This window comes from Neolamprologus brichardi, chromosome 1, assembly GCF_056152115.1.
Source record: "Neolamprologus brichardi isolate AB-2024 chromosome 1, ASM5615211v1, whole genome shotgun sequence".
Lineage (NCBI taxonomy): Eukaryota > Metazoa > Chordata > Actinopteri > Cichliformes > Cichlidae > Neolamprologus > Neolamprologus brichardi.
The window spans coordinates 38,421,086-38,448,591 of NC_142104.1; the positions used below are offsets into that span (position 1 = coordinate 38,421,086).

Here is a 27,506-nt window from a genome sequence, read left to right on the forward strand (position 1 = left end):
AATATTAAAATAAACAATACAATCACTAGACATTATACACAATGTAAAAGATCAAATGTAAATAATGTAAAGAATATAAAATACGTATATCAACAAAAGGCTTGTTTGAACAGTAAAGTTTTTAACTGCTTTTTAAAAGAATCCACAGAGCAACTAAGGTGTGTTGCTAATGAAATCCATGAAGTGCTACAGAGAAAATTACATTTTATTTATGTAATTAACACATTTTGAACTCTTAAAGAAATATAACAAAAGGAAAGACACCCAACTGAACTAAAATGATCCATGTAGCAAACAAAAACTGTTGTGAGCCGCCACACTCATATCGCCTTTGGGCTTTTGGAGCCTTGATCTGACTTTTAAAAAAATAATTGGAAAAAAAGCACTATGCTGCTATAAAAAAATTGATATTTGCAAAATTCTGCCTAAATATGTATTTTACCTGGTTAATGTGTGTGGCGGGGCGTGGTCTGCAGTGCCGCTGCAGGAGAGGCGGACGCACCTGAGCGGCACTGCAGACCACGCCTCGCCGCCTTAAAGTCTGTGCTCTCTCTGCTGTTGTGTAGTCGGGCTGTGAGCTGAAAAGCTACAGCTGGCTGTATGCGTACAGCAACCCTGTGTGAAAAGTGGTCAATAAAGAGATGCTGAAAAGCAGCGGGTCTGCCGTGGTATGTTTACAATGGAACTTCTGCTCCTGAACCTCTGCGCACAGCGTCTGCAAATCGGGGCTGTACGAAGTCCCTTTTATCTTTACGCAGGACTGTAAGCTGTCATCTGTGAGGCGTAAGCGGTGTTTGATTTTAACATAGTTCACGGTGGAGAATAGCTGCTGACATAATGTGGACCCAAAGATCCATAATTGGCCTACCTTGGGTTGAAAGTCTCGATAAATGCACGGCGTTTCGGTGGGTACACCAGCTTCCGTGAGTGTGACGCTTATTATGAAAAATAATAAAATATAATTTTATTTTTATATTTCAATATCACAATAATCTTCCAATTTAGAACTACAAGTTAAAAAAAAAAAAAAGAACTAAACACAAATAAAATACACTTCAGCTAAATATTTCTAATTTATTTTCCCAAACTACCCGGAGCCGCAGTATAAGGACAAAAGAGCCGCAGGTTGCCGACCCCTGTTCTGGGTTAATAGTGGGAGTATCTATGTTCCCCAAGAAGGAGTCCAAGTCAGCCTCTGAATAATCAGTGCGGCAAGTATAGAGATCCTGATAAAATAGCTTGAAAGCAGCATTAATTCCGCCAGGGTGTGTTACCATCCGACCGGAGTCTAACTTTATGTCGGGTATAGATTGGGCTGTAGCGGACTGACGAGGCTGATGTGAAAGACATCTACCTGTTTTTTCACCATGCTCGTATATATGATGTCTTGATCTAAGTAAAAGCTTCTCAGTTTCTTTCATTGAGAGTGTGTCAAATTCAGACTGCAGCAGTACCTTCTGCTTATATAAATCAGCAGTTGGACAGATGGCATATTGTGTGTCAATGTTTGCTATAAGCTCTGTCAGTTGTCAAAGCCGTTCATTTCGTTTTTTTATTCTTATAAGACGAAAAAGAGATAATTAATTGCCCCCGCAAATATGCCTTTAGCGACTCCCAAATTATAGATTTTGAAACATCTGGAGTGTTATTCCTTTCTAGAAAAAGCTTGACGTAGTATTCAATAAACTTGCAAAACTCCTCATCTGACATTAACCCTTTAAGACCTACCATAGAACCAAGTCCGCCAGAGCTTACTTTATATTTTTACATGCTGTGGAGCCATTTTTGGGAGCATTTCAAGTTGCTATACATCAATACAACCATTATAGCCCAAGTTTTAATAATATGTATGCATTAAGTCCATAGTAACTACATAAAGTGCAAAAAAGTGCAATAAACTACAAAAAATTTGAAAATTGTTTTTGTTTTTTACATATATTTCTACTTAGAGAAATTTAAGAGGTTTATCCCTCAAAACTTTAAATACAAAAAAGTTGCAAAAGATAGTTTAAAACAACAGGAAATTTATTTTGAGTGTCTTCATAGTTTTATTTTTGAGATACACCAATTTTTATATACTGTAGAAAAAACGAAAAACAATCCTGTGATGCAAATTTGCAGAGAAAACAGCATGTGCATAAAAATAAACTATTTAAAGCAGTGCAATTTGAGTTCTAAGCATCCTAGAAACTATTCAGAAAAGCATAAAGTCAAACATGACTTTTAAAAACACCAGTAAACCCATATGGAAAAGAAATAGTAAAAACATATATGATTTACTCATGAAAGTGGCCACTTTCATGAGTAAATCATATATAAATCATATAAGGCTTACATGATTTACTCATGAAAGTGGCCACTTTCTCATTACTTTCATATATTGTTTTAGTAAGTATCCAAAACATACAAGTTTCATTATATAATTTTTCAAGGGATCTTATATGTGTTTTCACTCTTGTATGCTTTTCATACAAGTTTCATACAAGACAGATACGAACTTTATAAGATTTATATCTATCTTTTCCATATGGGAAGGCTTATAAGGCCTACAAATAAAAAAAACTACATTTTACGCGAAAATGACGTCACTTCCGGTTTTGGGGAGGTAATGGCGGACATGCAATAGTTCGCACTGACATCTATTTCAATGTAGGAAGTGTTCCGAACAGCAAAACTCGTTTCTGGAATATTATGTTTTTGTTCCTGCAAGCGCTTTTTAAGGAATAGTATTTTGGGCTCAGTGATATGCAGTGGATCTGAGTGTTATGGAGCTTGCCAGTAACTATCAGAAAGTGACATCGCATTTTACATTTGAAGTGATGAAAGGAAATAGTTTTCTAACGAGAATGGCAACCCCCCGCAAATTAGAGCTAACTTTGTGTCAAGGAGTGCAGATGTGTCTCCCATAGAAAGACAATATAGGGTTTGAAAGTCGACAGATGAGTGAATATCCTTTTACGTTTTTTAAAAATTATTTAGACCGTTCACATTCCGTGTAATAAATTTAGTAGAATGAGGTGTAGTTGCAGCATTTTTGGTTGCATACTTAGCCATATTCACACTTGCAAAACAATCATGACAAGCAAGCCGCACAATAATTTGGGATAAGTATACACACAAAACTGCAGCCAACAAGAGGAAAAAAAAAAGTAAAAGTAAAAACCCAGAGTAACTACAAACGTAACTTCCACAAACCGGGAGCAAGCTACACCCTCCCCCCCAAAAGAGCTTATATCCTTATATCTTCTGTTTTAAAGAGTGTGATTCTTCACTCTTTAAAACAGAAGTTGCCCCTAACAGGGAACGCCAGCTATAACATAATGTTTAGATATCTGGCAGATTGGAAAGGCACACGTGACTTTCTTGGTCGTTAACTTTGCTCAATGATAAACAATTATATGAAGACCTTGTTGGGAAGCATTCATGTAACAAAGTGTTTTGCAGGTTACCTCTGTGGTGGCCATCTTGTTTTCCCAGTAAAGAGGAAGCCTGCCTCAATTGCAGCTCTTTTATAGGCCAGTCTGTATTAAGAAGGCGTGTCTTTAGAGTATTTAAAGGGAGCAGGAAATGGATTGGGAGCCATTTTGAGAAGTTGTTGTCTGCATGTGCATGATGTTGGCAAGAGACAATAAAACAATTACTTTAATTATGATAGAGTGAAGTCTGATGTTTCCTTCACCGCCCCTCACTGCGTAACAGACCTATTAAATTATAAAAGCAGCAAAAGTACAAACCTCTACCTAAAGTGCAGTCAGAGTCAAAGAGCAATTGAGGTAGCACAGTCTACTCAACCCGTATCTTGACTCCCACACACAGCCAAGATGTGATTCTTGACGTAGTCTTTAACTGCAGCTAGATTGGTGAATATTTCCTCTCCAAGAGGAGAAGAAATCCTTAACTTCGCTGGGTACAGCATCCTGAATCTCACACCCCGACATCAGCACAGTAGATCTTTAGCTTCTTTAAAGGCCCCCGTCTCTTCGCGACTGCAGATGGCAGGTTCGGGATAATTAAGATTTTGTCTTTATTATGGGTCAGGGGACTGTTTAGCGCGGCCCTGCGAAGCAGCACCTCCTTTTTTTGAAAGTAGTGAAATTTGACAATAAGTGGCATGGGTCTCTCGCAGGGACGGGCTGTAGGCTGCAATATGCCCAATCCAGTGTCGGAGCGGTATCCAGGCCCAAAACCTCCTTTAGTAGCTGGGCCACAGAGTTGACAGGGCACGTCCCAGTCTCAAAGTGCTCCCTCACGCCAAGTATTCGAATGTTGCATCTGCGCTGTCTCCCCTCAAGGTCTTTGGTCTTGTTCAAAAGAGCTGAAACAATTTCTTTCAGATCGTTAACTTGCTTCTCCAAGTCTACACTCAGTTTGCACTTCATCTATTTGGTCAGAAACATTGCTGCAAAGCGAATCAATCAGGTCATTGAGAGCTCGGCACTTGGTCTAAACTTTTGCTTCCAGCATAGAAATTTTGGCAACTACCTTTTTCTCCGAGCTAGCTATGGCAGCCATTAGCGCGGGACGTAGGATTGCTATCAGTGGCCTTGGCCCCATCAGTCTTTCTGGTATTTTTAGACCCTGACATTGTTGCAAAGTTCTCAGCTGACGACAGATAACATGTTAGTGCCGAATGTCACAGAATTTGTATGGAAAAAAAAAAATAGCGTATCCCCGCAGAGCAACTCAGCCACGCGTCTTTACATGTCACTGCTCCTACGTCACCCCCCTGATTCCAGGTCTTTCTGTAGCTCTCCACAAGTGGTTATTGGTTCTTTGACAACTCTCATACAAAACACAGGCATTATCATTTTGTGTACACAAAAAGGTAGAGGGTGGTTAAGAATGACAGAGCTAAGATCCTTTGGGATGTCCACGCTAAACTCAATGGTGTCAGTTAATTAAAATATAGAGCAGAGAACTGGCAAATTATAGTATAAGTACATTTTTAGTGTGAAATAACATGACTTTTAACTTTATGCATTGTTCATAAATCTACCTATTACCAATGTAAACTTTTGTTATCTTTTTAGGCTCAATCACATTCACCAGTTTAACTTCAAATGTACACTTGTTAAAGCCACACAAACTATTAATTTGTCACAAATAAAGTATAGAGAGTAAATCGACTTAAAACTTTTAACACAAATTTTCTAAAACTGACCCATTCAGAGTTGATATCAAAGCATTCATTTTAAATGCTTGTGCACAGCAGTAGGATGCCATGGAAGCAAAGCTCCACTTTGCACAGTCTGCATTTAACTTTGTTTTCTTTGAAATGCTTTCAGAATTTGTAAAATATCCCTTTCCATTTTCTTCCACCCTCTTGTTTTGCCGTTCACACTATGATCTTCGAGTATTGAGTGCAGCCTTGGCAGACAATAGAGGTGATCCGTTTAGCAATAGATATACAGCTCGATCTCCTCTGTATCGCATTCAAATTACGTCACAGGACTTTTGGGCCACGTTGCTATAAACCCACCTACATTGAGGTTGTACGTAATTTTAATCGGAGTCAGAATCACAATCAGCATAGTTTGTTAACCCCTAAGGAAATTATGTGGAAATTAAAGGAAAATGACAAATCAAGTCGAGCAGAATGGAAAAGAGGTATATCTATCAAAAGTGGTCCAAGGAAGGAACAGGCTCGTTCACCAGGCTGGCCAAGGTTCATTCACATTGTTACATGTGGGGAGTAAACGCTGTAGTCTAGTCCAACAGCTTGAACTACTCACACCTTGCCTCAGGTGACCTCAATAGGTCTTATGATGGCTTGTAACAAGGCTTGTAACAAGGACTCAGTGGTTTCACACCTGAACTCTCAGTAATGGTAATGACCCACACCTTATTCACACCTTGGCTCATGTGATGAATCACATGATCAATAGTTGCAGATTTCTGTCAGAATCTGCAGATTATACAGTACAAATAAAATGTTCACGTTTCTCCAACGTTGTCTTTCCAGCAGTTTCACTGACATCTACACGGGATGGCCAGGAAGCGTTCGCGATGTCTTCTCGGGCGCTTCTCTGGCACTGATAATTGGCGTCTGTCTTGTGTCGGTCACGTAAAAGACGGATTTAATGCGACATGACCGTTCAAACAGCAGTCGCTTTCTAAAACATCGAATATGTATCGGATTCAGTACCACATACGAAAGTGACCCAGATCGGATTTGAAAATAACGGATTTGCGCCGTTCACACTGTCATACCATGATCGGATATGGGTCGCATATGGTCAAAAAAGTCTGATTTGATGCGCTTTCGCCTGCAGTGTGAACGTAGCCTTAGACTACTTTGGCATGCAGACTCCAGCAGCCAGGGATCAGACCAGGGACCCTAACCCTGCTCCACCATCTACCCAAATACAGAGGCAAAAAGCTCCTGGAAATTGGTAACTTTTTGCCCTGTTAATTGCTCTGCAACCAAAGCCTACTCTCAGACTTCAGATCCATGGAGCACACAGATGCTTCAAAGGCTTCAGTTAGCTCCACTCTCCAGAAAATGCAGATAGATAGTAATTCCATGTTATGGTGTAGATTGTAGATTGTTTCTGTGATGGTCACAGTAGGTATTGTCTATAATGCTACATTTACTTCCTTCATTTAGTAACCTTCAGAGGATACTTAACATAGTCTTGGTAGTTGGCCACTTAGCCAGATTAGCCATGATCCTATTGCTTAGGTCAGCTCCTCTCACACTCAATACAGTCAACACATCTGTTGCTCTTGGGGCTTGGTACCCAATATTAAAAGACCGGGATGATGATATCTCCCCCTGACCTGACATCCTGGCTCTCCCTTTGTGTTGTACCTCGTCAATCTCCTTCTAGATGTTGGAGCACTGAGCTACTAGTTGTTTCTGCATTAGTCCAGATGTTCAGTGTCAAATACTCCATAGGTCTCACATCGTCTTCATGTAACCACTTCCATTGGAGTTAAATGTGTAGTATCATTCCAACAGTGCCCTATTCTCATTATGTTCTTTTATGCCTTTTTGATCCAGTAGTCCACTTTTTGTCATTGTGTCCTGGTCCGGCTATCTTTTATTGCACAATATCTTCATATTCCATGTTCCATATTCATTACTTCTAGCGGGGACTATTTTAATTAATTATTATCAGGGTGTTCTAAAAGCTGCAGTTAGAGTATTAACAATAATGCGAAAATAACTAAACAGCCAATTTGTGCAGATTTTATATCTGAAAAAGCACGGTAGGTTACTGTGTTACCCAACTCACGCTGTATTGACTTCTTTGTTTATTTTAGTTAAAACAATACACTTCAGTAACAAGAACGTTACAACACTAGACAATTTTATACAACCATATAGTGTTTTAAAACCATAATTCAAACTGTTATGCAATAATTCTCATTTGCCATGACTAAAAGCATGACACGCAATATAATTTTCAAAGAAAACTCACCTGTCTCTTCATCTATGGCAAATCTTCCAAGCCCACTCCCATCTCGAATGGAGTACTGAACTTCTCCATCTCTGCCAGCATCATCATCATTAGCTGTGACCTGGAGTAGAGTGGTTCCAATCCGGGCATTTTCTTTAACTAATCCAGTCAAAGCAAAATCAGAAAAGTATGGGGCATAGAGGTTTTCATTCACATCTACAACCTCCACCTCCACAAAGGTAACAGAAAGAAGAGAAACAGGCCTTCCTTTGTCTTTGGCCTTTACAGTAAGGTTGTAGAACTGCTGTGTCTCATAGTCCAGCTCCTTTGTGAGTCGAATAACTCCATTTGCCCTGTCTACTTCAAACCATCCATTATAATCACTGGCTAGGGAGTACCGAACCTGGCCTCCCAACCCCAAATCTGGATCCAGAGTTTCTAACCAGGCTACAACTGTTCCTACTGGGAGATCCTCCAGAACCCTGGTTCTGTACACAGCAGGGATAAACAGTGGAGGACAGTCATTTACATCCTCCAAAATGATTTTCAGTGTGGTCACAGAAAACTTCTGGCTTCCTTTCTCCGCTTTGTCCCGAGCCTCAATTTTTAGGTTAAACGTAGAGACAAACTCCCTGTCTAGTTGGCCAGCAACATATAATATCCCACTAGTGGAATTGATACCAAACTGAGTGGTGCTTGTCAAAAGAGAGTATACAATCTCGCCATTGGGCCCAAGATCTTTGTCAATGGCCTCAACCTGGATGACGTCAGTACCTATGGCTAGGTTTTCAGGTATGACAATTCTAAAGCCTCCTTCTTGCAAAAATTGGGGTGCATTATCATTTGCATCTTCTATATAGACAGTAAGCAACCGCCAGGAACTTTTCTGTGGAAGGCCAAGGTCATAGAGAGTTAAGTTGAGGAGATAGCGATCTCTTTTTTCTCTGTCCATGTGTAGGAACACACTGATAAGTCCCGTCTGTATGTCAATGGTAAAACAGTTATCAATATTTCCATCTGAAATAGAGTATAGAATTTGACCATTGAAACCTGTGTCCCCATCATAGGCATTCACATTGAAAACACTTGAGCCTACCTTAAGGTCTTCCTGCACAGTAATATCTGTGGGAAATGTTTTGTCAAACTGGGGTGTCTGCCGATTCACAGAAAAAAGGTCAATAAAACCTTCCTCAATTTTAGGTTTATTGCTAGCTTTGGACTTTTTCAGTAACTTTTCAGCTAATTTTTGAGCCACATTTGTTTCTTTACATGTGAAATGTTTGGAAGAAGATTTTCCATAAACAACTGAGATATTGACAAACATAGGATCCGAAAAGCTCTCACCATCAGTGGCAGTTATTTTTAAACTAAATAAACCACTCTTTGGATGGGCTCTTGAGAGAGAATGCTGCAGTGCAAGAACCCCTGAATCTGGGTTGAGGTCAAAGTACCCCTGTTCGTTACCTGAAATGATCTTATATTTCACTAACTCTAATTCATCTATATCAATTGCAGACATTGTAGTAATAACTTCATTTACTGGAAAATCCTCAGGAATAATCCCCTGGCATGCTACCTTCTCAAACAATGGCTGATTATCATTTACATTTTCTAGATGGATTGTTACATTGACTTCACTTTCTCGTCTGTAAGGAGACCCCCAGTCAGATGCTCTGACTATGAACATAAAGCTTTCTGATGAGGATTCAAAATCCAGCTCTTCAGTAGTGCTTATAACACCAGAAAACTGATTGATTTTAAAGGGTAATGGCTGAAGACTGGAAATGCTGTAAGTTATGTATCCATTTTCACTTTTATCTTTATCAGCTGCAGAAATTGTTAATACACTGGTTGCAACTGGAACACTTTCATTAACAAAAACCTCATAAGAGGACTGAGCAAATGTTGGTGTGTGATCATTGGCATCCTCAACGGTTACCCTCACTTTAACTTTGAGATTGCTATCCATTTCCATTACTTCAAGATTAAAGACATCCTGGAACACCTGAGTGAACCAGCGAGCAGTAGAGATTACACCCGTTAGGGTATTCATTTGAAAAAAGGATGAATCCGCAGAGGTTGTTAAGATATATTCTGCATCATCAGGTTCTGGTGTGATTTTAACAGCCACTACAAGTGTACCTGGAGGTGAAATTTCATTTAAACTGACATCATACAACTCTTGCATAAATTTAGCATCTGAATTTTGATGTTTTTCGACCTTGATTTGGATGACTTCAACAGCAGATAACTTCTCCGGGGTGCCCCTGTCTTTAGCCTGCAAGCTAAGATTGCAGCCATAAGGGTATGTTTGACTTATTGACTCAAAGGCTTTAATAGCAAACTCTCCTTCTTTAGTTCTGTCAACAAAAAACTGCTCTGAGGGATCTCCTCCTACAATGACCAAGGAATCTATTTCTCCATTTAAGCCTTCATCTTGGTCCTCAACAGTAACCACTGCATACACAAGATTTTTATCCAGCCATGAGGGGCTGTGGGTGAGGACATTCATGACTGGAGCATGTTCATTTAAACGCTCTACATGGACAAAAAGTTTGGCTGTGCTGCTGATACCATTATTTCCATAAAGCTTCATGCCACGGTCCACCGCTAGAATTTCTAAGTCATAACGGTTCTGCTCATCGACATTAAGCCTTCCACTGAGAGTAACCACTCCACTAGTTGGGTGTACAGCAAACAGTTCAGTTTTTTCCTTGAAAAAATAGTAAAACTCTCCATTGGAACCGATATCCGCATCTGTGGCAGTAACTTGTGCTATACTAGTTCTGAGAGGGGTGCTCTCTGCTATGGTGACGGAGTATGTGGTAGGAGAGAACAAGGGCCGGAGGTCATTCATATCCAAAACCTGAATACTGACTTTAGTCCAGGTCTCAAGAAGAGCCTCTCCCTTGACAGAAGCTTTCACTGTCAATACATAATTATCCTGAATCTCTCGGTTCAATATGGCGGCATTACCACCTTTAGTCCTTATGCGTAAGAAACAGAAGTCTCCGAGTACATACTCCTCTGCCTTGAAAAAACCGTCATCGTCACCTGAGGTGATTCTGTAGCGGATCTCCCAGGAGTGCTGGGCGAGGTGGATGCCCATTTTAATTTTACTGTTGGCATAGGTGCGTGCTGCTGAGTTTTCATAAATTGTGGCATGGTAGACAGGCTGAGTGAAGCTGAAGTGAGATTCATCTTGAGGAGCCCCATGGGTGTTCTGACCGTTGCAGAGTGGTGACTTCAAGAATACCAACAGCAGCAGCAAGGCCAGGCGGAGATGAGGGGCTCGAATGCCTTCCCACTGGCTCATATTCATATCCATTCCATCATAACTCCATGCTGAAGCAGTCTAGAAAAAGAAAGGCAGAGACATAGAGAGAAACGTCAGCAACAGGAGGGGGGATTCTTTTCATTCACAGTCTCTGCCAATTAACCATAGTTAATAGCCATAGTTAACCATTAGAGGAGTAGAGATGGTGAAAGAGATGACCCAGCTGAGTGCAGTTACTTGGCAGCCATAATGAAACTTACATCATCCTTGTGCAGTATGTGGATACCGACAATCAACTGCTACTTTTAGAGAAAAAAAAAGCTGTGGTTGTTTGTCAAGGAACAAAACAATTATATGGTTAGGAAGAATTGTATCATCATCAACATACTATAGAACATAACTGCAGAGACAAATTGCTACTATACTTTGACCCTATCATAACCCATTTTCTAAATTACTTGAAAATTGCAGTACTATATTTCAAAACCATGTAATATTACCAAAAGTAAGCCAGATGTGGTTTCAAATGCAAAGAAGCTACTTTTTTCAATGTGTTCTCTCTTTTATTAAAAAAAGAAAATACTGTGCTCTGTAAGTAAGCAGCCACAAGTATGTGCCAATCTGCACTTTTGGCCTGAAACCTGTTCCAGTAAAAGCCATGCTGTAGCTGTAAGACTACCACAATAGTCTGCATTTTGGTGACTAAGCACTTTCTCCACAAGGGATAAAGAGATGGAGTGGGAAAGGCAGATGGTTTCCGAGTCTTCTGCAGGAGTATTTGCTTTCTGTTGAAAGTAAACCTTGGCAACAGTGCCCCCAAATTGAAACAATACAAATTGAAACCTGAGCGTGCATTTAAATAAAATTCAGTAGTCATTCGTGAGTGAAAAATGTGACGATAATCCTAAGAGAAATGCAGAAAATATCACTTTTTCTTCTTTTTCTCTGACATTATTAAACTGTCAACTGAGGCACACTAATTATGCCTCAGTACTGAAATAACCCTTCCATCTGTTTTTGTTCACTTTTGGCAGAGTCACTACGTATCTTAGCTAATACAGTAATAATACATACAAATGGTTGTTTTTCCCTATTTGTACTTGGAGTAGAAACAATTTAAGGGATTCTGTCATTGCAACATCTGAAATACTATTACCATTAATTTTATTTATATAGTACCAGTTCACAATTTTAGGTTTATTGCTGTCTTTCCTGAAAGGCATGGTTCTGCCAAAATTTATAGCAGACAGCTGCCGCTAGCAAAATGAGCAATGGCAAATGACAAAGCAGTGGAAGCTGAAAAATTGCTAGAAGTGTAGCTAACAGAGGTATAACGGACTGAAAAAAGATGAGTGAAGAAGAAACCCTCATTCTGCATTTATTGATTAGTTATTATTAATCGCTGGCTATCTTCTACAGCCTGTTTTTGTCCTGTCTTCCAGCCTGGTTTATCTGGACGTTTTTTCTGTTAGAAGGAAGAAACCTTGCCACCGTCGCCAAAATACTTGCTCATGATTGTTAGGGTTTTCTCTGTTTTCTTTGTATTACTGTAATGTCTTTACCTTACAACATAAAGCACCTTGATGCACACAGTTATATCATAAATTAACTGTGATGTATCACATCTTTGGAAAGCTGAGTACAATTTCTCTAGCCACACCCAGGCCTGATTACAGCCACACCTGTTCTCAATCAAGAAATACCGTAAATAAGACCTGCCTGACAAAGTGGAGTAGACCAAAAGGTTCTCAAAAGCCAGACATCATGCTGTGATCCAAGAAATTCATGAACAAATGAGAAACAAAATAATTGAGATCTCTCAGTGTGGAAAATGTTATAAAGCCATTTCTAAAGCTGAGGGACTCCAGCAGACCACAGTGAGAGCTATTATCCACAAATGGTGAAAACACGGAACAGTGGTGAAACTTCCCAGGAGTGGCCAGCTGACCAAATTTACTTTTGGTCCAAGAGGTCACAAAAGACCACAGAACAACAACCAAAGAACTGCAGGCCTCACCTACCTTAGGGTTCATGATTCCACCATAAGAAAGAGACTGGGCAAAAATGGCATGCATGGCAGAGTTCCAAGACGAAAACCACTGCTGAGCAAAAAGAACATAGAGGCTCCTCTCAGTTTTGCCAGAAAACATCTTGATGAACCCCTAAAGTCTTTTGGGAAAATACTATGTGGACTGATAAGACAAAAGTTGAACTTTTTAGAAGGTGTGTGTTCCATAATATTTGGCGTAAAATAACACAGCTCTCAGAAAGCGATCATTATTTCAACAGTAAAATACATGTGATGGTCCGGGGCCGTTTTGCTGCCTCAGGACCTAGACGACTTGCTGTGGTAAATAGTACCATGAATTCTGCTGTCTATCAAAACATCCTGAAAGAGAATGTCTGCCCATCTGTTTATGACCCCAAGCTGAAGCACAATTGGGTTCTGCAGACGAACAACAATCCAAAACACACCAGCAAGTACACCTCTGAATGGATTAGGAGAAACAAAACAAAAACTTTGCAGTAGCCTAGTCAAAGTCCTGACCTGAATCCAACTGAGATGCCCTGGCATGACCTTAAAAAGACAGTTCATGCTTAAAAAACTCTCCAATGTAGCTGGGTGCAGCTCCTTTGCAGAGTGAGCTGCAGATGGGCAGTTGGAGCACGAGCTCTGTAGCAAAAGTTTAACCCTTGCATGTTACGAGTTCTGTATTCTGATAATTATAATATATACTATATTGTGCCTATATTAATTCAAATGCTGCAAATATCCCTCTGTAAGAATTGGGAACCTCAACATGCCAGTTTTGTCTAATTTAAAGAAGTAAGAAAAAACTTTAGTACCTTTTTTCATTCAACAGTACACAACATTAAGCATTAAGCTTAATATTAGACTCCATCTGCTGAAAAATGTAAACAGTTGACAGTTCTGAGCTGTATTTGATATTATTTTGTCATTGTTGGACAGATGTGGTTTCTGAGGATATAATAGTTTCAAAATGATAATTATTCATCAAACTTTCCATCTCTTCAGATCTTCTTATAAACACTGTAAACAATGCGAGCTTAAAATAATTTTTCATCATTCTGCTGCATAATTGCTATGTTGTTACTATACCAGCAAATCCCACAAGCTTGTGTCAGCTAAATGTCTGCCACACACACCACATCAGCCACACTGAAAAATAGCATCATTCTTGAGAGAAGTCTCACTCACTGTCAGCTCTAAACACCCTGTCATTAGCTTTTTATTACAGGCTAATTAGCCTTGAAATACATGGCAAACGGCAACCAGCAACTTCTACTGGAAAGACAGATAATGTTGCTTTGTCTGACCTTGCTAATACACAGCTATAGGTTAACATGTAACTCAGAGAAACAGTCCTGCTGGCAAGCCTGCTGGTCATAAAACCTTTATGCATCTATAGAAAGATGTTATCAGCATGTAAAGTTAAGCGCACATATGCATGGACACAGGCACCTATGCATGGACACAGGCACATATGCATACATACTCTCAGTGAAAAGCTGACTGAGGCAACAAGGTAATGTGAAGCAGCAAACAGAATAGTTTTTTTCTTTACCATACAAACAAGTATCTATGCGGTAGAGATCAGAAATAAAAGGTTTCTTCCTTCATGAGTTGACCAGAAATACTCCTCCCCAGGTCTAGGAATTATCAGCCACTCACAATTCACCAGGGCTGCAGACCAAACTCTCTCTGCATCCAAATGTGGTGAACTTACAAGCTAAGAAGTGAAACAGGCAACATATATTGAATCGCTGTGGTTTGGAAGCATTTTGATTAGGACATTAGCCTGTACTGAAAGAAGTCAAGTCAAGTCAGCTTTATTTGTATAGCACTTTTAAAAGACACCAAGTGTTGGTAAAATAAATGAGATAAAAAGATTATAAGACATCTATATATACACACACATGCATGTGTTTATATGCTTGTATATACAAATGTTTATACAAGCATACAAACACACACGTATATATAAAAAAGGGTGAGGGTAACAGTGGTCCCAGTGGTAATCAGAGCGCTAGGTGCAGTGACTCCCAAGCTTGCCGATTGGCTCCAGCAGATCCCAGTATGCGCAGTATCTATCTATCTATCTACACACACACACACACACACACACACACACACACACATTTGCGTGTATATATATACAGAAGACAAAAAGCATATGAAATACAGCAAACTAGTGCAGGTACACAGATTCTGCACAAAGAAGTAAACACAGAGCGCAGATGCATCGGAATCAGCTTTCTCTTTCTTGGGTTTCTCACCTGACAGCCTGTACACTCACTCACGCAGTCGAGGCTGAAAGCCGACAGCTCACTGATTCTGATGCGTCGGGTCCGCGCTGTGTTTACGTCTTTTGTGCGCTAGATTCTGAGCTGCAGGTTTTGTCTCTCTCCAACCAAAATTCACTGAACCAGCAGCAAAAGAAGCAGCAAACTACGCTTAACATTTGATAAACATCGTCATGAATTCCCTCTGACTTTTGCTGTTTTGCTTCCACCACGATAAAAATCACACTTCATGCACAGCCCTCTCTCTCTCTCTCTCTCTCTCTCTCTCTCTCTGTGTACTTCAAGAACAGTTCCCCATCTCAAATCTCTGTTTTTGGCATTATTCATTCGCTTATTACCGACCAGTCTAGCGTTGTTTACTGCGCTGTCGGCTGCTGTCTTTTTTTCTTTTCTTTTTTTTTTAACTTAAATGTCCTTGGACAAGAAAGCCTAATTTCTGCTGTTCAATACTGAAGAAATTTAAATGTTTTAAAATTATGGAAAATTGCAGAATATTTTTAAGGTTATCTGCTATAAAAAGTAGAGATGGACCGATCCGATATTACGTATCGGTATCGGTCCGATACTGACGTAAATTACTGGATCGGATATCGGAGAGAAAAAAAAAAGTCATCCGATCCATTAAATATCAAAAAAGCACCTCACAAAACTTGCGATATGGCGTAACTCGGCTCATAACCGTAGCACGTCGCGGCAATGTGCTCACGTGATAGAGCGGCTGTGTGTATTTGTAGCCTCGTTACCAATCCGGCATTAATCTCCGAGGAAGTTATCCCAGAGAGAAGTAAAGCAAGTGTGTAAGTTCATCTCTGAATGTTTGTAAAGCATTCCCGCGTTAAGCTTAACAACCGATATATGGAGCAACTGCCTCTCTCTCTCTCTCTCTCTCTCTCTCTCTCTCTCCTGTTGCTACTTCAATCATGAAACTGATCAATGATCAGCTGATTGGCTTTTGTGTCGCGAGTCCAGCTGAACAACAGCAGCACGTTTAAGCTTGATAAGCTGTTGTTAGAATTTATTTAATATTACTTTCTACACCAGGATCTTTTTCTACGTAGCTGACGGCTGGTAACTGTGCAGGGGCGGATCTAGCAAAGTTTAGCCAGGGGGGCCGATAGGGCATTAATAGGGAAAAGGGGGCACAAAGACATCATTTTCTTTCTTATTCTTATTTAAAATGTCTAGCTTTTAATAAATAATTATCTGAATCTTACACCTAAAGTTTTAATCTGATGTAAAATGTATAGAAGTCCATTACTGTATATAGTAACTATTAAGTCTAATATATCCTAGTAAGCTATAGTACTAATAATTGATTTCTGTGCATTTCTTTTACACTGCATCAAATTAAAGTTGATTACGTCAATTAAGCATCACGAGGTGGAGGGTGGGTGGTTCCCTATTTTTTTTTTTTTTTTTTTGCTGGGAGTTTTAGAACCCTATTAGTTAGGTTGCTTACTCTTTCAAATACCAGAATAGGGAGGATGGAGTAGGTTTAAGTTAATTAGATTGATCAGTATTGCTGAACTATAAAATATTTTGGGTGCAGTGTATTTTTTGCATACAGGTATAACAGAATAGCTTTAGTGTTTTTTAGAGAGCTGAGGGGACTGATAAGGAATGGGAAGGACAGCTACAGGCAGAAGATGGAGAACCAGCTTCAGCAAAACAACGTTGGCGAAGTCTGGAGAGGCCTCAGAACCATCTCAGGCCACAAACATCAGAACTCTCTGCCTGGGAGGGATGCGAGTTGGGCAAATGAACTGAATCATTTCTTCAACAGATTTGATTCATCCATGAGGCAGTCTTCAGCATCGGCTGCAGACTCACCCACCCCCACTGCTGTTGTTCCACCTCTGACACCTCAGACACTTCACACCTCCTCTACTCACCCTGCTCACTCCTCCCCACCCCCAACAACAGCATCCAATGCACACTCAACACAAGGCTCCAGCCTGTCTCTCTCAACCACCCAGGTTAGGAGGATTAAAGCCAAGAAGGCAGCGGGCCCAGGTGGCATCAGCTCAAGGGTCGTCAGGTCCTGCGCGAACCAATTGTGTGGGGTGATGGACCGCATCTTCAAACTGAGGTTGGGGAGAGTCCCACAGCTCTGGAAAACCTCCTGTGTTGTACCAGTGCCAAAGACATCACGCCCCAAGGACCTCAACAGCTACAGGCCGGTGGCTCTGACCCTGGAGCGGCTGGTCCTGGCTCAGCTTCGGTGCCTGGTGAGCTCATCAAACTTCAGTTTGCCTACCAGCCTGGCATTGGAGCGGATGATGCCATCATTCACCTCCTACATCGTTCCCTCTCTCACCTGGAGACCGCTGGGAGCACTGTAAGAATCATGTTCTATGATTTCTCCAGTGCCTTCAACACCATTCTTCCCACAGTCCTGAAGGACAAGCTGGAGAACTCAGGAGTGGACCATCACCTCACTACCTGGATTTTGGACTACCTCACCGACCGACCACAGTATGTGAGAACTCAGGGCTGTGTGTCGGACAGGGTCGTCTGCAGTACAGGGGCCCCACAGGGAACGGTTCTGGCTCCGTTCCTCTTTACCATCTACACTGCAGACCTCTCCCACAACTCCACCCACAGTGCTTCCTGCAGAAGTTCTCTGATGACTCTGCAATAGTCGGCCTCATCATTGATGGGGACGACAAGGAGTACAGAGAACTGACACAAGACTTTGTGGACTGGTGCCAGCTGAACTACCTCCAGATCAACACTAATAAAACCAAGGAGCTGGTGGTAGACTTCCGCAGGCACAAACACTCTCCACTGTAACCACTGAACATCCAAGGTATGGACATTGAGGCTGTAGACAGCTACAGGTAACTTGGTGTTCACCTGAACAACAAACTGGACTGGACTCATAATTCAGACACCCTGTACAGGAAAGGACAGAGCAGGCTGTACCTGCTGCGGAGACTCAGGTCTTTTGGAGTGAAGGGGCCACTCCTGAAGACCTTCTATGACTCCTCAGCCATCTTTTATGGTGTGGTCTGCTGGGGTGGCAATATGTCTGCCGGGGATAGGAAGAAACTGAACAGGCTGGTCCGCAGGGCCACCTCTGTTCTAGGATGCCCTCTGGACCCAGTGGAGGTGGTGAGTGACAGGAGAATGGTGGCTAAGCTGTCATCCCTGTTGGACAACATCTCCCACCCCATGCAGGAGACTCTGACAGCACTGAGCAGCTCCTTCAGTGGCTGCGGCACCCACGATGTGGGACGGAGAGATTTCGCAGGTCTTTCCTCCCCACTGCTGTCAGACTGTACAACAAAGACTTTTGCAGCTGATCAAACATACACAAACCCACACATGTGCAATAAGACTAAGTGCAATACTCTTTTCTGACAAAGTTGTACTTTTACTCAGTTGTATATAGAATTTGCATTCTAATTTTTATCCTATTGTATATTTTATTCTATTTTATTCTACTGTCTATAGTATGTTATTTTATTCTATTCTGTACAGTTGTGTACAGTACAGGGTGGGCCATTTATATGGATACACCGTAATAAAATGGGAATGGTTGGTGATATTAAAGTCCTGTTTGTGGCACATTAGTATATGTAAGGGGGCAAACTCCTCAAGATGGGTGGTGACCATGGTGGCCATTTAGAAGTCGGCCATCTTGGATACAACTTTTGTTTTTTCAATAGGAAGAGGGCCATGTGACACAAATTGGTAATGTCACAAGAAAAACAATGGTGTGCTTGGTTTCAACGTAACTCTATTCTTTCATGAGTTATTTACAAGTTTCTCTTTGTTCACAGCCATTGACATGTTGAAGAGGTTAACACGTGAGGAGGGGATCGAAATTGTGTTGATATCTGGTGAACGCAGTAACCGGTCATTGCAGCAGATTTCAATCCAAGACACCCTACGAGACCACCCATCTCCCATGCTACAGTTAGCAAACTGCTTGCTAAGTTTCGTGAAACTGGTTCATTGTTGGATTTGCCAAAATGTGGACGCAAGAAAACTGTCACTAATGAAGAAACATCAGTGGCTGCCCTAGCTTCATTCAGCAAGAGCCCACAGCGTAGCACTCGCTGCATGTCACTGGAGAGTGGCATTAGTCGAACATCCCTTCGGCGGATATTAGCTATTCACAAATGGCACCCTTACAAACTCCAGCTACAGCAGCAGAAATGGTGAATGGGCAAAACAAAAATTGGAAGAGGACCCTCAGTTCACGCAGAAGATTTTGTTCAGTGATGAGGCAAACTTTTATGTGAATGGTGAAGTTAACAAACAGAACCACCGCTACTGGTCTGACACTAACCCACATTGGATGGATCCCTCCAAGACTGTTGGAACAACAAAAGTGATGGTTTGGTGTGGTATATGGGGTACAACGATAGTGGGTCCATTCTTCATCAATGGAAACCTCAAGGCCACTGGATATTTGAAATTGCTACATGATGATGTGTTTCCCTCTTTATGCACTGAAGCTGGCACGTTCCCTGAGGTTTTCCAGCAAGATGGTGCACCACCACATTATGGGTGCCAGGTCCGAGCCTTCCTAGATGAACAGTTTCCTGGAAAGTGGATTGGTCGTCGTGGGCCAGTTGAATGGTCCCCAAGGTCTTCCAATCTGACCCCCTTAGACTTTTATTTTTGGGGTCATCTGAAGGCAATTGTCTATGGTGTGAAGATACGAGATGTGCAGCACCTGAAACTACGGATACTGGATGCCTGTGCTGGCATTTCTCCTGCGGTGTTGGTATCAGTGTGTGAAGAGTGGGGGAAGAGGGTTGCATTGACAATCCAACACAATGGGCAGCACATTGAACACATTTTATAAGTGGTCAGAAACTTGTAAATAACTCATGAAAGAATAAAGTTACATTGAAACCAAGCACACCATTGTTTTTTCTTGTGACATTACCAATAAGTTTGATGTGTCACATGGCCCTCTTCCTATTAAAAAAACAAAAGTTGTATCCAAGATGGCTGACTTCTAAATGGCCACCATGGTCACCACCAGTGTTGGTCAAGTTACTTAAAAAAAGTAATCAGTAACTAATTACTGATTACTTCCCCAAAAAAGTAATCCGGTTACTTTACTGATTACTTATTTTCAAAAGTAATTAATTACTTAGTTACTTAGTTACTTTTTAAAAACACGATTTACAACCTGAATAGGTGATAAAGCGATAGATCTTTCAGCCCAATTCTACTTTTTCTGCATAATCTATAATACAAAATGTAATCAAATGGAAAAGTCCCCTTTTAAAACTTGTTTTATTAGTTTTAATCTTTTAACTTTATGCATCAAGCAAAAATTTAATTATATGCAACATTCTCTGACTGGAAGAAATTTATTTAAAATTTAAACCTATTTTCTGCACATTCCAGAACATAAAATAAAATATTTTTTTGTGTTTACACTCACTCTTTCAAATAGATGCAAGTAAAACACAGCAGAAAATAAATAAAGTCAAAGACTAGTGGTCCTTTGGCTCTATTTCCACCTGTAAAGCAGGAGTGGGGTAGGCGGAGGTTTACCCTGGTGCAGGTGTGCCGCAGTGGTCAGTTGAAGAATCCGCGAGTTTCTCTGTGAATTTCCCATAACGTCGTTGCGCACTTGGTGCTTGCTTGGAAGTTTAGGGGGATTTTTTCGCTGTAGAAAGAAGTTTTCTTCCCACGCACAACGGACGCTAATGTTTTTGTCACTTTTTATGGAATCAAACTTAAAGTAAGGTCAGTACTTTCACGCTTTAAACGCTGCACGCTCATACTCTCTCCCGCACTTGATATATTATCCATTGTTGATCTGCACACAGCTGTTGTCATGAACGTCGCACTTGCTTACGGCACTGTCATGAGACAATCTTGCAAAAAAAAAAAATCACGGTTTTAGTAACGCAGCGTTCCTACGGGAAAGTAACGGTAATCTAACTACCATTTTTGCAATAGTAATCCCTTACTTTACTCGTTACTTAAAAAAAGTAATCGTAACGCGGCAGTAACGCGTTACTTGTAACACGTTACTGCCCATCTCTGGTCACCACCCATCTTGAGGAGTTTGCCCCCTCACATATACTAATGTGCCACAAACAGGACTTTAAATATACAATACAATACAATACAACTTTATTTGTATAGCACGTTTAAAAGACCAGCGGTACACCAAAGTGCTTTACAATAAAAACAGGAAAATTAAGACATTAAATAAAAGACTATTAACAAAGTACCACATATGTCATCAGGTTAAGGACACTAATTATACGGTAATAGAAGGGAACATAAGAACAAAGTACTAAGAACAGATAAAGCTAAAAGACAAAGTACATAAATAAGAAATTGAACCAAATATAAAATATAAAATAATATAACCAACCATTCCCATTTTATTACAGTGTATCCATATAAATGGCCCACCCTGTATACTGGTAAATGGCCTGTATTTGTATAGCGCTTTACTAGTCCCTAAGGACCCCAAAGCGCCTTACATATTCAGTCATCCACCCATTCACACACACATTCACACACTGGTGATGGCAAGCTACATTGTAGCCACAGCCACCCTGGGGCGCACTGACAGAGGCGAGGCTGCCAAACACTGGCACCACCGGGCCCTCTGACCACCACCAGTAGGCAACGGGTGAAGTGTCATGCCCAAGGACAAAACGACCGAGACTGTCCAAGCCGGGGCTCGAACCGGCAACCTTCCGATTACAAGGCGAACTGCCAACTGTTGAGCCACGATCGCCCACAGATATTATTCGTATTGTATTCTAATTTTTGCTATATAATATTTGCACTGTCCACTTCCTGCAGTGACAAAACAAATTTCCCACGTGTGGTACTAATAAAGGTTATCTTATCTTATCGAGAAAACATATATGTCATGATGAATGCACTGCCCAAGTGTCGCCTTTCAGCGGCAGGCAGCAGCCAAAAACACAAGATTGTTAGTTAATCATTTACAAATCAATATTGTCTGTATGGACATCAATTCCCCCCCCCCCCCCCCCCCCCCCCCCCCCCAAAAAAAAAGTGCACATGTAAAACTGCGGTATTAAGTGATGCGGTTGAAAAATTTGGGTCCGCCTAACTTTTGTCCTGGTGCACCTAGGCGCACCAGTGCAGCTGTGGCAAAAAGTTAGTCTAGAGACCTGGTTATAATATAAAGCCATTGAGGCCACTGTTTTGATTTGGTGCTATATAAATAAAACTGTTTATCAGAGAGCTGTTTGAAAGAACACCACTGTGATGCTAATGATAATCTCTTACCTGTCCATAAAGTTGGCCTTAACATTTCTGCAGCAATTAAGCAGCGATTTGTCTGCTGTCATGTTCAGAAATGAAAGTCAGTAATAATCATATTCTATGATTATTGCTGACTTTTGTTTCTGAACATGACAGCAGATAAATTACTGCATCACTTTCTGTCTGGCAACCTGTATTTTATTTGCTGCAAACATATATCTGTATCAATATTTTATATTAAAGGCTGATTCTATCATAATTATAGAATCCCTGAACAAATTTAAAAGATATGTGTGGCAAGCCTCCACACTAATCCCCCTCGTGGATACACAAGACATTACCACTTGTTTTCCTAAATGCAACTTTGGGGTGTACTCAGGGTTGCATCAACCATGTCATTACGGCCAGCATTTTGGTCAGGATTCCACCAAGCATCCATCATGATCCTGTCACTGATGAGGCAGCCATTTTAAGTGGCTGTATCTGTACAATTAACAGTACTGCAGCTCTATATGTAAAATGCTTATCAAACTAATGTAACAAACATGAAATAAATTATATAAAAGTTTCAATTTAACACAACTGCCCAGCATAGTAAATTGCTCAGCTTAAGTTGCACAATTACATGGATCCCATAGACCTCAACAGACAAAGCCATGTCATGTTAGCTGATAAGTTAATTAGTGAAGCAAAGAGCTACCATAAAGACTGACGTTCAATTGAAGATTACTAAACATTAGGGCTGGGTATCGTCACTGATTTCTAGAAGCCAATAGCAAGCGAATAATGCAGAAAACAGATTTCGGGGATAGACTGTTCTTGAAGTACACTGAGAAAGAGAGAGAGAGCTGTGCATGAAGTGTGATTTTATTGTGGTGGAAGCAAAACAGCAAAAGTAAGAGAGAGTCCATGACGATGGTTATGTGACGCTTAGTTTGGATCTTCTTTTGTTGCTGGTTCGGTCAATATTGTTTGGAGAGAGATAAAACTAACAGCTTTAGAATCAGCGCAAAAAGGGCGTAAACACAAAGCGCGGACCCACCGAAACATCAGAATCAGCGAGCTGTCGGCTTTCAGCCCCGACCATGTCTGTGCCGTCGGGTGAGAAAGGCGACATCTCACTGATTCTGATCCACGGGTCCGCGCTTTGTGTTTACGTCTTTGTGCAGAAGCCGTGTACCTGCTCTCATTTTCAATGTTTGGTGGTTGTCAAAATTTTGTGACATTTCACCTGAGATTCTGGAATTTTGGGCAAAATACATTTATATAAAAAAAATCGATTCAGGATTTTAATGAATTGATATCACGTTATCCAAGCCAGAATCGATTTTAATCGATGAATCGATTATTAAAACCCAACCCTACTAAACATCATCCTTTAATGAGCTTAATTTTAATACATTAACCAATTCATACCTTTGTCAACACGTCTGTTATCAATGTTCCAAAAGAAATGCTGGAAAATGTGGCTTTTATTCTAAAGCGCTTTACTTCTTTTCTGGTCTAATACAAACTGACTTTTGTACACATGGTACTTGTACTCACCCTCTGAAAGTGAGAAGCACGTATATATTGAACTGCTCCACTATAAAAATCAGACATTTCAAGCAGTTCCGCTTTTGTGCAGTGTTTAGTGCCATAGAATAACTAAAGACTACACACCTATTATATTGTTTGTTCCTCTGACTCCTCTGTCCTATTACATTATTATTTGTTATTTAAAAATCTCTTCTCCCTGTCTCACGTTACTTTCCTACTGTCTTTTCAAGTGTGAGCTCAGGTTTCAGGTCTAAAATTCATTAGTTCCTGCACCCTAAAATCCGTTAAAAACAAACAGGCCAACAAGCCAGAGTAATGGCATTTCAGCGCCTACAAAAAAGGTTGCCTGGAATTCAAGAGTACTGCACAGCTTTACACTGGTATGTACTTTCCCAGTGGATATACAACACACACACACACACACACACACACACACACACACACACACACACACACACACACATTTGCCTCAGTTAGTTCAAGGATAAGTGAGTTCCCCATCCTCATTCTCTTCTATCTGTAACTATTAACGAAGGTCTGGTAGGTTAGCGGGAAGAAGCACCATTACCATGACAGCACATACCAAAGACATGTCTGGCCAGTGCCCACTGTCTAGCATTTCAGGGTCCAAGCACTATTACTCCTGCCAACTGCAAGAACAGTCAGTATCAGACAAATGCAAAATGGACCAGGTATACTAACAATAAAATAAATAGCAATTTAGCAATGAGATTATCATTCCAAATACATTTCTCCAGAGTCAGTAGCAGTCTAGACTGTATTAATTTATGAATTCTAACATAAGAGATTTTCAGAGAGTTTCAGAATTTAGCGCATTCAATGAACACCTCAAGTCTGCAAATAATGATCTATGTGGAATTTTATTGTCAACACATCACATTCTAAAACCACATGAATGTGTTTTTCTGGAGTCACGTGGTACGCCCACCCAAGATGGCAGCATAAGTTGGAGCTGCGCACTCCTTCCCCCCTAAACCTCGTTAAAAATAAGTTAGAGCCGGTCATTTGATTTACTCTGGGTCTGGCCCTGGCAAATTCTGTGGAATGAGTCAGAAGAGTCATTACTTCACACGCAACCACCCGACTATGCCGCGACAACACTCAGGCTACTTCGCTAACTACTATGGCAGAGGCACCTGATGGTGCAGATGCTAGGTGCTCTTCCCAAGATGGTGTGGCGGCCGAGCTGACTTCTATAAGATCTCTGCTTGAGCAGGTAGCGCAAGACATGATGTCGGTGAAAGGTGGAATTGAGTCTCTTAAGGAAGCTGTGAATAGCCTAGATGCGAGGATGGACGAAACAGAGACAAGAATCTCCCGTTTGGAGGACGAGGAGGCTAAAGCTAGCTCAATAAGTAAGAACTTGAAGATGCAGAACCAGCGGCTGCAGGAAAAGGTAACGGCGCTCAAGGGTTTTTCACGACACCAGAATATTAGAATATTGGGTATTAGAGAAGGAACCGAAGGCCGTAATCTCGAGGACTGCGTGAAGAATCTGTTGTCCGAGGCTCTGGACATTGAGATGGGAGATTGGTACGAAATAGACAGAATCCATTGGGCCAGAAAAAAGAAGCAGATCGTTTGGAAAGGCATAAGAGTCCGTTTTTTCCAGGATTATGCACAGGAGGTACAAGAAAAACGCAGGAAGTTTGACGAGGTGCGTCGTCTGCTGCAGCTAAGGGTCAGTTTACTTCTGTGGCTTATTCATGGATCGGGGTTTTGTTACACCTTTCGACCTTTCGGTTGAGATTTGGGGGGGCGCGTGAGGAGGGACGCCATTATGGGATTTTTGAGTGCTACGGACCAATGATTTGATTACTGTTGGGTTTTTCCCAACTGTTTTTTTTTTTCTTGTTTGGTTGTTTTTCTTTGTTTGTTTTGTTTTGTTTTGCTGTTATGGTTTTAACTGTTCTGTACAGACCTATTTTCTGGACCACTGGGTTGTTTGATGTAACTGGCTTTAAGATTTGTTATATGGGTAAACGGGATTTTCTTCTGGATAAATCTGTACAATAATTTGGCTTGCGTGGCGTCATGGACTTGTGTAAAATAGTGTCGTGGAATATAGTGGGTTTTCATAATGTTATTAAAAGGAAGAAAATCCTCACATACTTGAAGCAGAAAAAGACAAACATAGCCCTGATTCAGGAGACCCATCTCGATGAGGTGGAATCATTAAAGCTTAAAAGAGATTGGGTGGCTCAAGTCTATTTTAGTGCATTTTCTGCTAGAAAAAGAGGGGTGGTCATATTGATCAGAAGAAACTTGGATTTTCAGGTATTTAAGCATTATACAGATCAGGAGGGTAGATGGGTGGTCTTGGATGCATGTTTACAGGGGCAGAAAGTGACATTGGTCAACATACATGCCCCCAATTCTCTTCAGCCACAATTTTTTCACGAAGTTAGCTACGAAGTTTCTCTCAGTTAGTTAAGATACATAATTCCCTTACGGAGAAGCAATAATGGGTTGCGATTGAGGAAAGTCTTGTGGCTCCCTCGTCTTTAGAGGCCTTCCTCACTCAGAGGGGAAGACCAGTACCATCTAAAGATCCAGTATTGGCTTTCATACAAGAGACCTGGTTTAGAGCTCACCAATTTACCAACATTAGCCCCTGTTCTCTTAGGGAATGGACTGAACAAATGTCTAAGATGGCATTATATGAACGGGTTATGTACAGAATTAAGGGGGGAGAAGATATTTTTGAGCAGGTCTGGGGTCCTTTTTTGTTGTACATCGACAATGTCTCCAAGATATTTTTTTTTTTTTGGGGGGGGGGGGGGTGTCATGTGTCGTTGGTATCTTTGTTGTTGTTCTTTTTCTTTGAAAGCCAGTAGAGGGAAGAAATTGTTTAATGTTATCAGTGGTCAAGGTTATGTTTTATTTTTTAGGCACCTGGGTGTTTTGCCCCTTTTGCTTTTGTTTTTGCTGTTGTTTCCCAGGAGGCGGTTTCTTATTTTGTTTCTCCTGGTGTTTTTTTTTTTGTTTTTGTTTGTCTCCCTTTTGGTTTACTTTAGTTATTGTTAGCCCTTATTTGTCTGTTGTTGTTAAGAAACGGACAGAGAACTGACAATATGATTATTCCTGTTGTATATCTGTTAATGTTTCTGTCCATCCAAAACATGAATAAAAAAAAAATAAAAAATGTGTTTTTCTAACTGCAATACACTAGAGCAGGGGTAGGCAACCTTTCTGATGATGAGTGCCATCTAAAATTTGCTCAGCAGTCAATGTGCCATATGATTGCATTAGCAATAAATTTAATAACGCTCTATATTAACAGTTACACACTATATAGAACAACTTTATAGGATTATATTTGTTGGCAGCTATCAGAGACACTTTTTATCCATAACAAGAACAGCAAATGAACTGTACAACAGAAAATGCAAATGCTATTTATGGTCTCCTCACAACAATGATAAGAAAAATAAACTGGGCCAATATGGCATGAATGTGATCTCTCGTCTTCCACTTAGAAACACAGGTCTCCGAGTGTCCAACATTCAGACGGGTACCTGAGGACCTGAGAGAAAATCTGCTCACACAGATATGTAGAGCCAGATACTGTCAATAATGCCTCTGCAATGTTCTGAAGACAGTTAGACTTGTCAGGTAGTGATGTCCAGCAGGTGAAAATGCAAGCTCCATGAACACGCACACCTATGGATTCCAGCTGCTTTCATAGTTCTGCAAACTTTGACCCCTAC

The 27,506-nt window shown here is 40.8% G+C and overlaps 1 protein-coding gene across 5 annotated transcripts in view; it reads right to left on the minus strand.

Moving 5' to 3' along the window:
- fat3a (FAT atypical cadherin 3a) overlaps positions 1–27,506 on the minus strand; it is a 163,957-nt gene that overhangs the window by 114,189 nt on the left and 22,262 nt on the right. For all 5 annotated transcript variants that reach the window (XM_087841751.1, XM_087841745.1, XM_087841750.1 and 2 more), the window contains exon 2: positions 7,425–10,758. In XM_087841751.1, coding sequence (XP_087697877.1) covers positions 7,425–10,731 — 3,307 coding nt within the window. In that variant the 5' untranslated portion in view covers positions 10,732–10,758. The remainder of the gene's footprint in view (positions 1–7,424; positions 10,759–27,506) is intronic.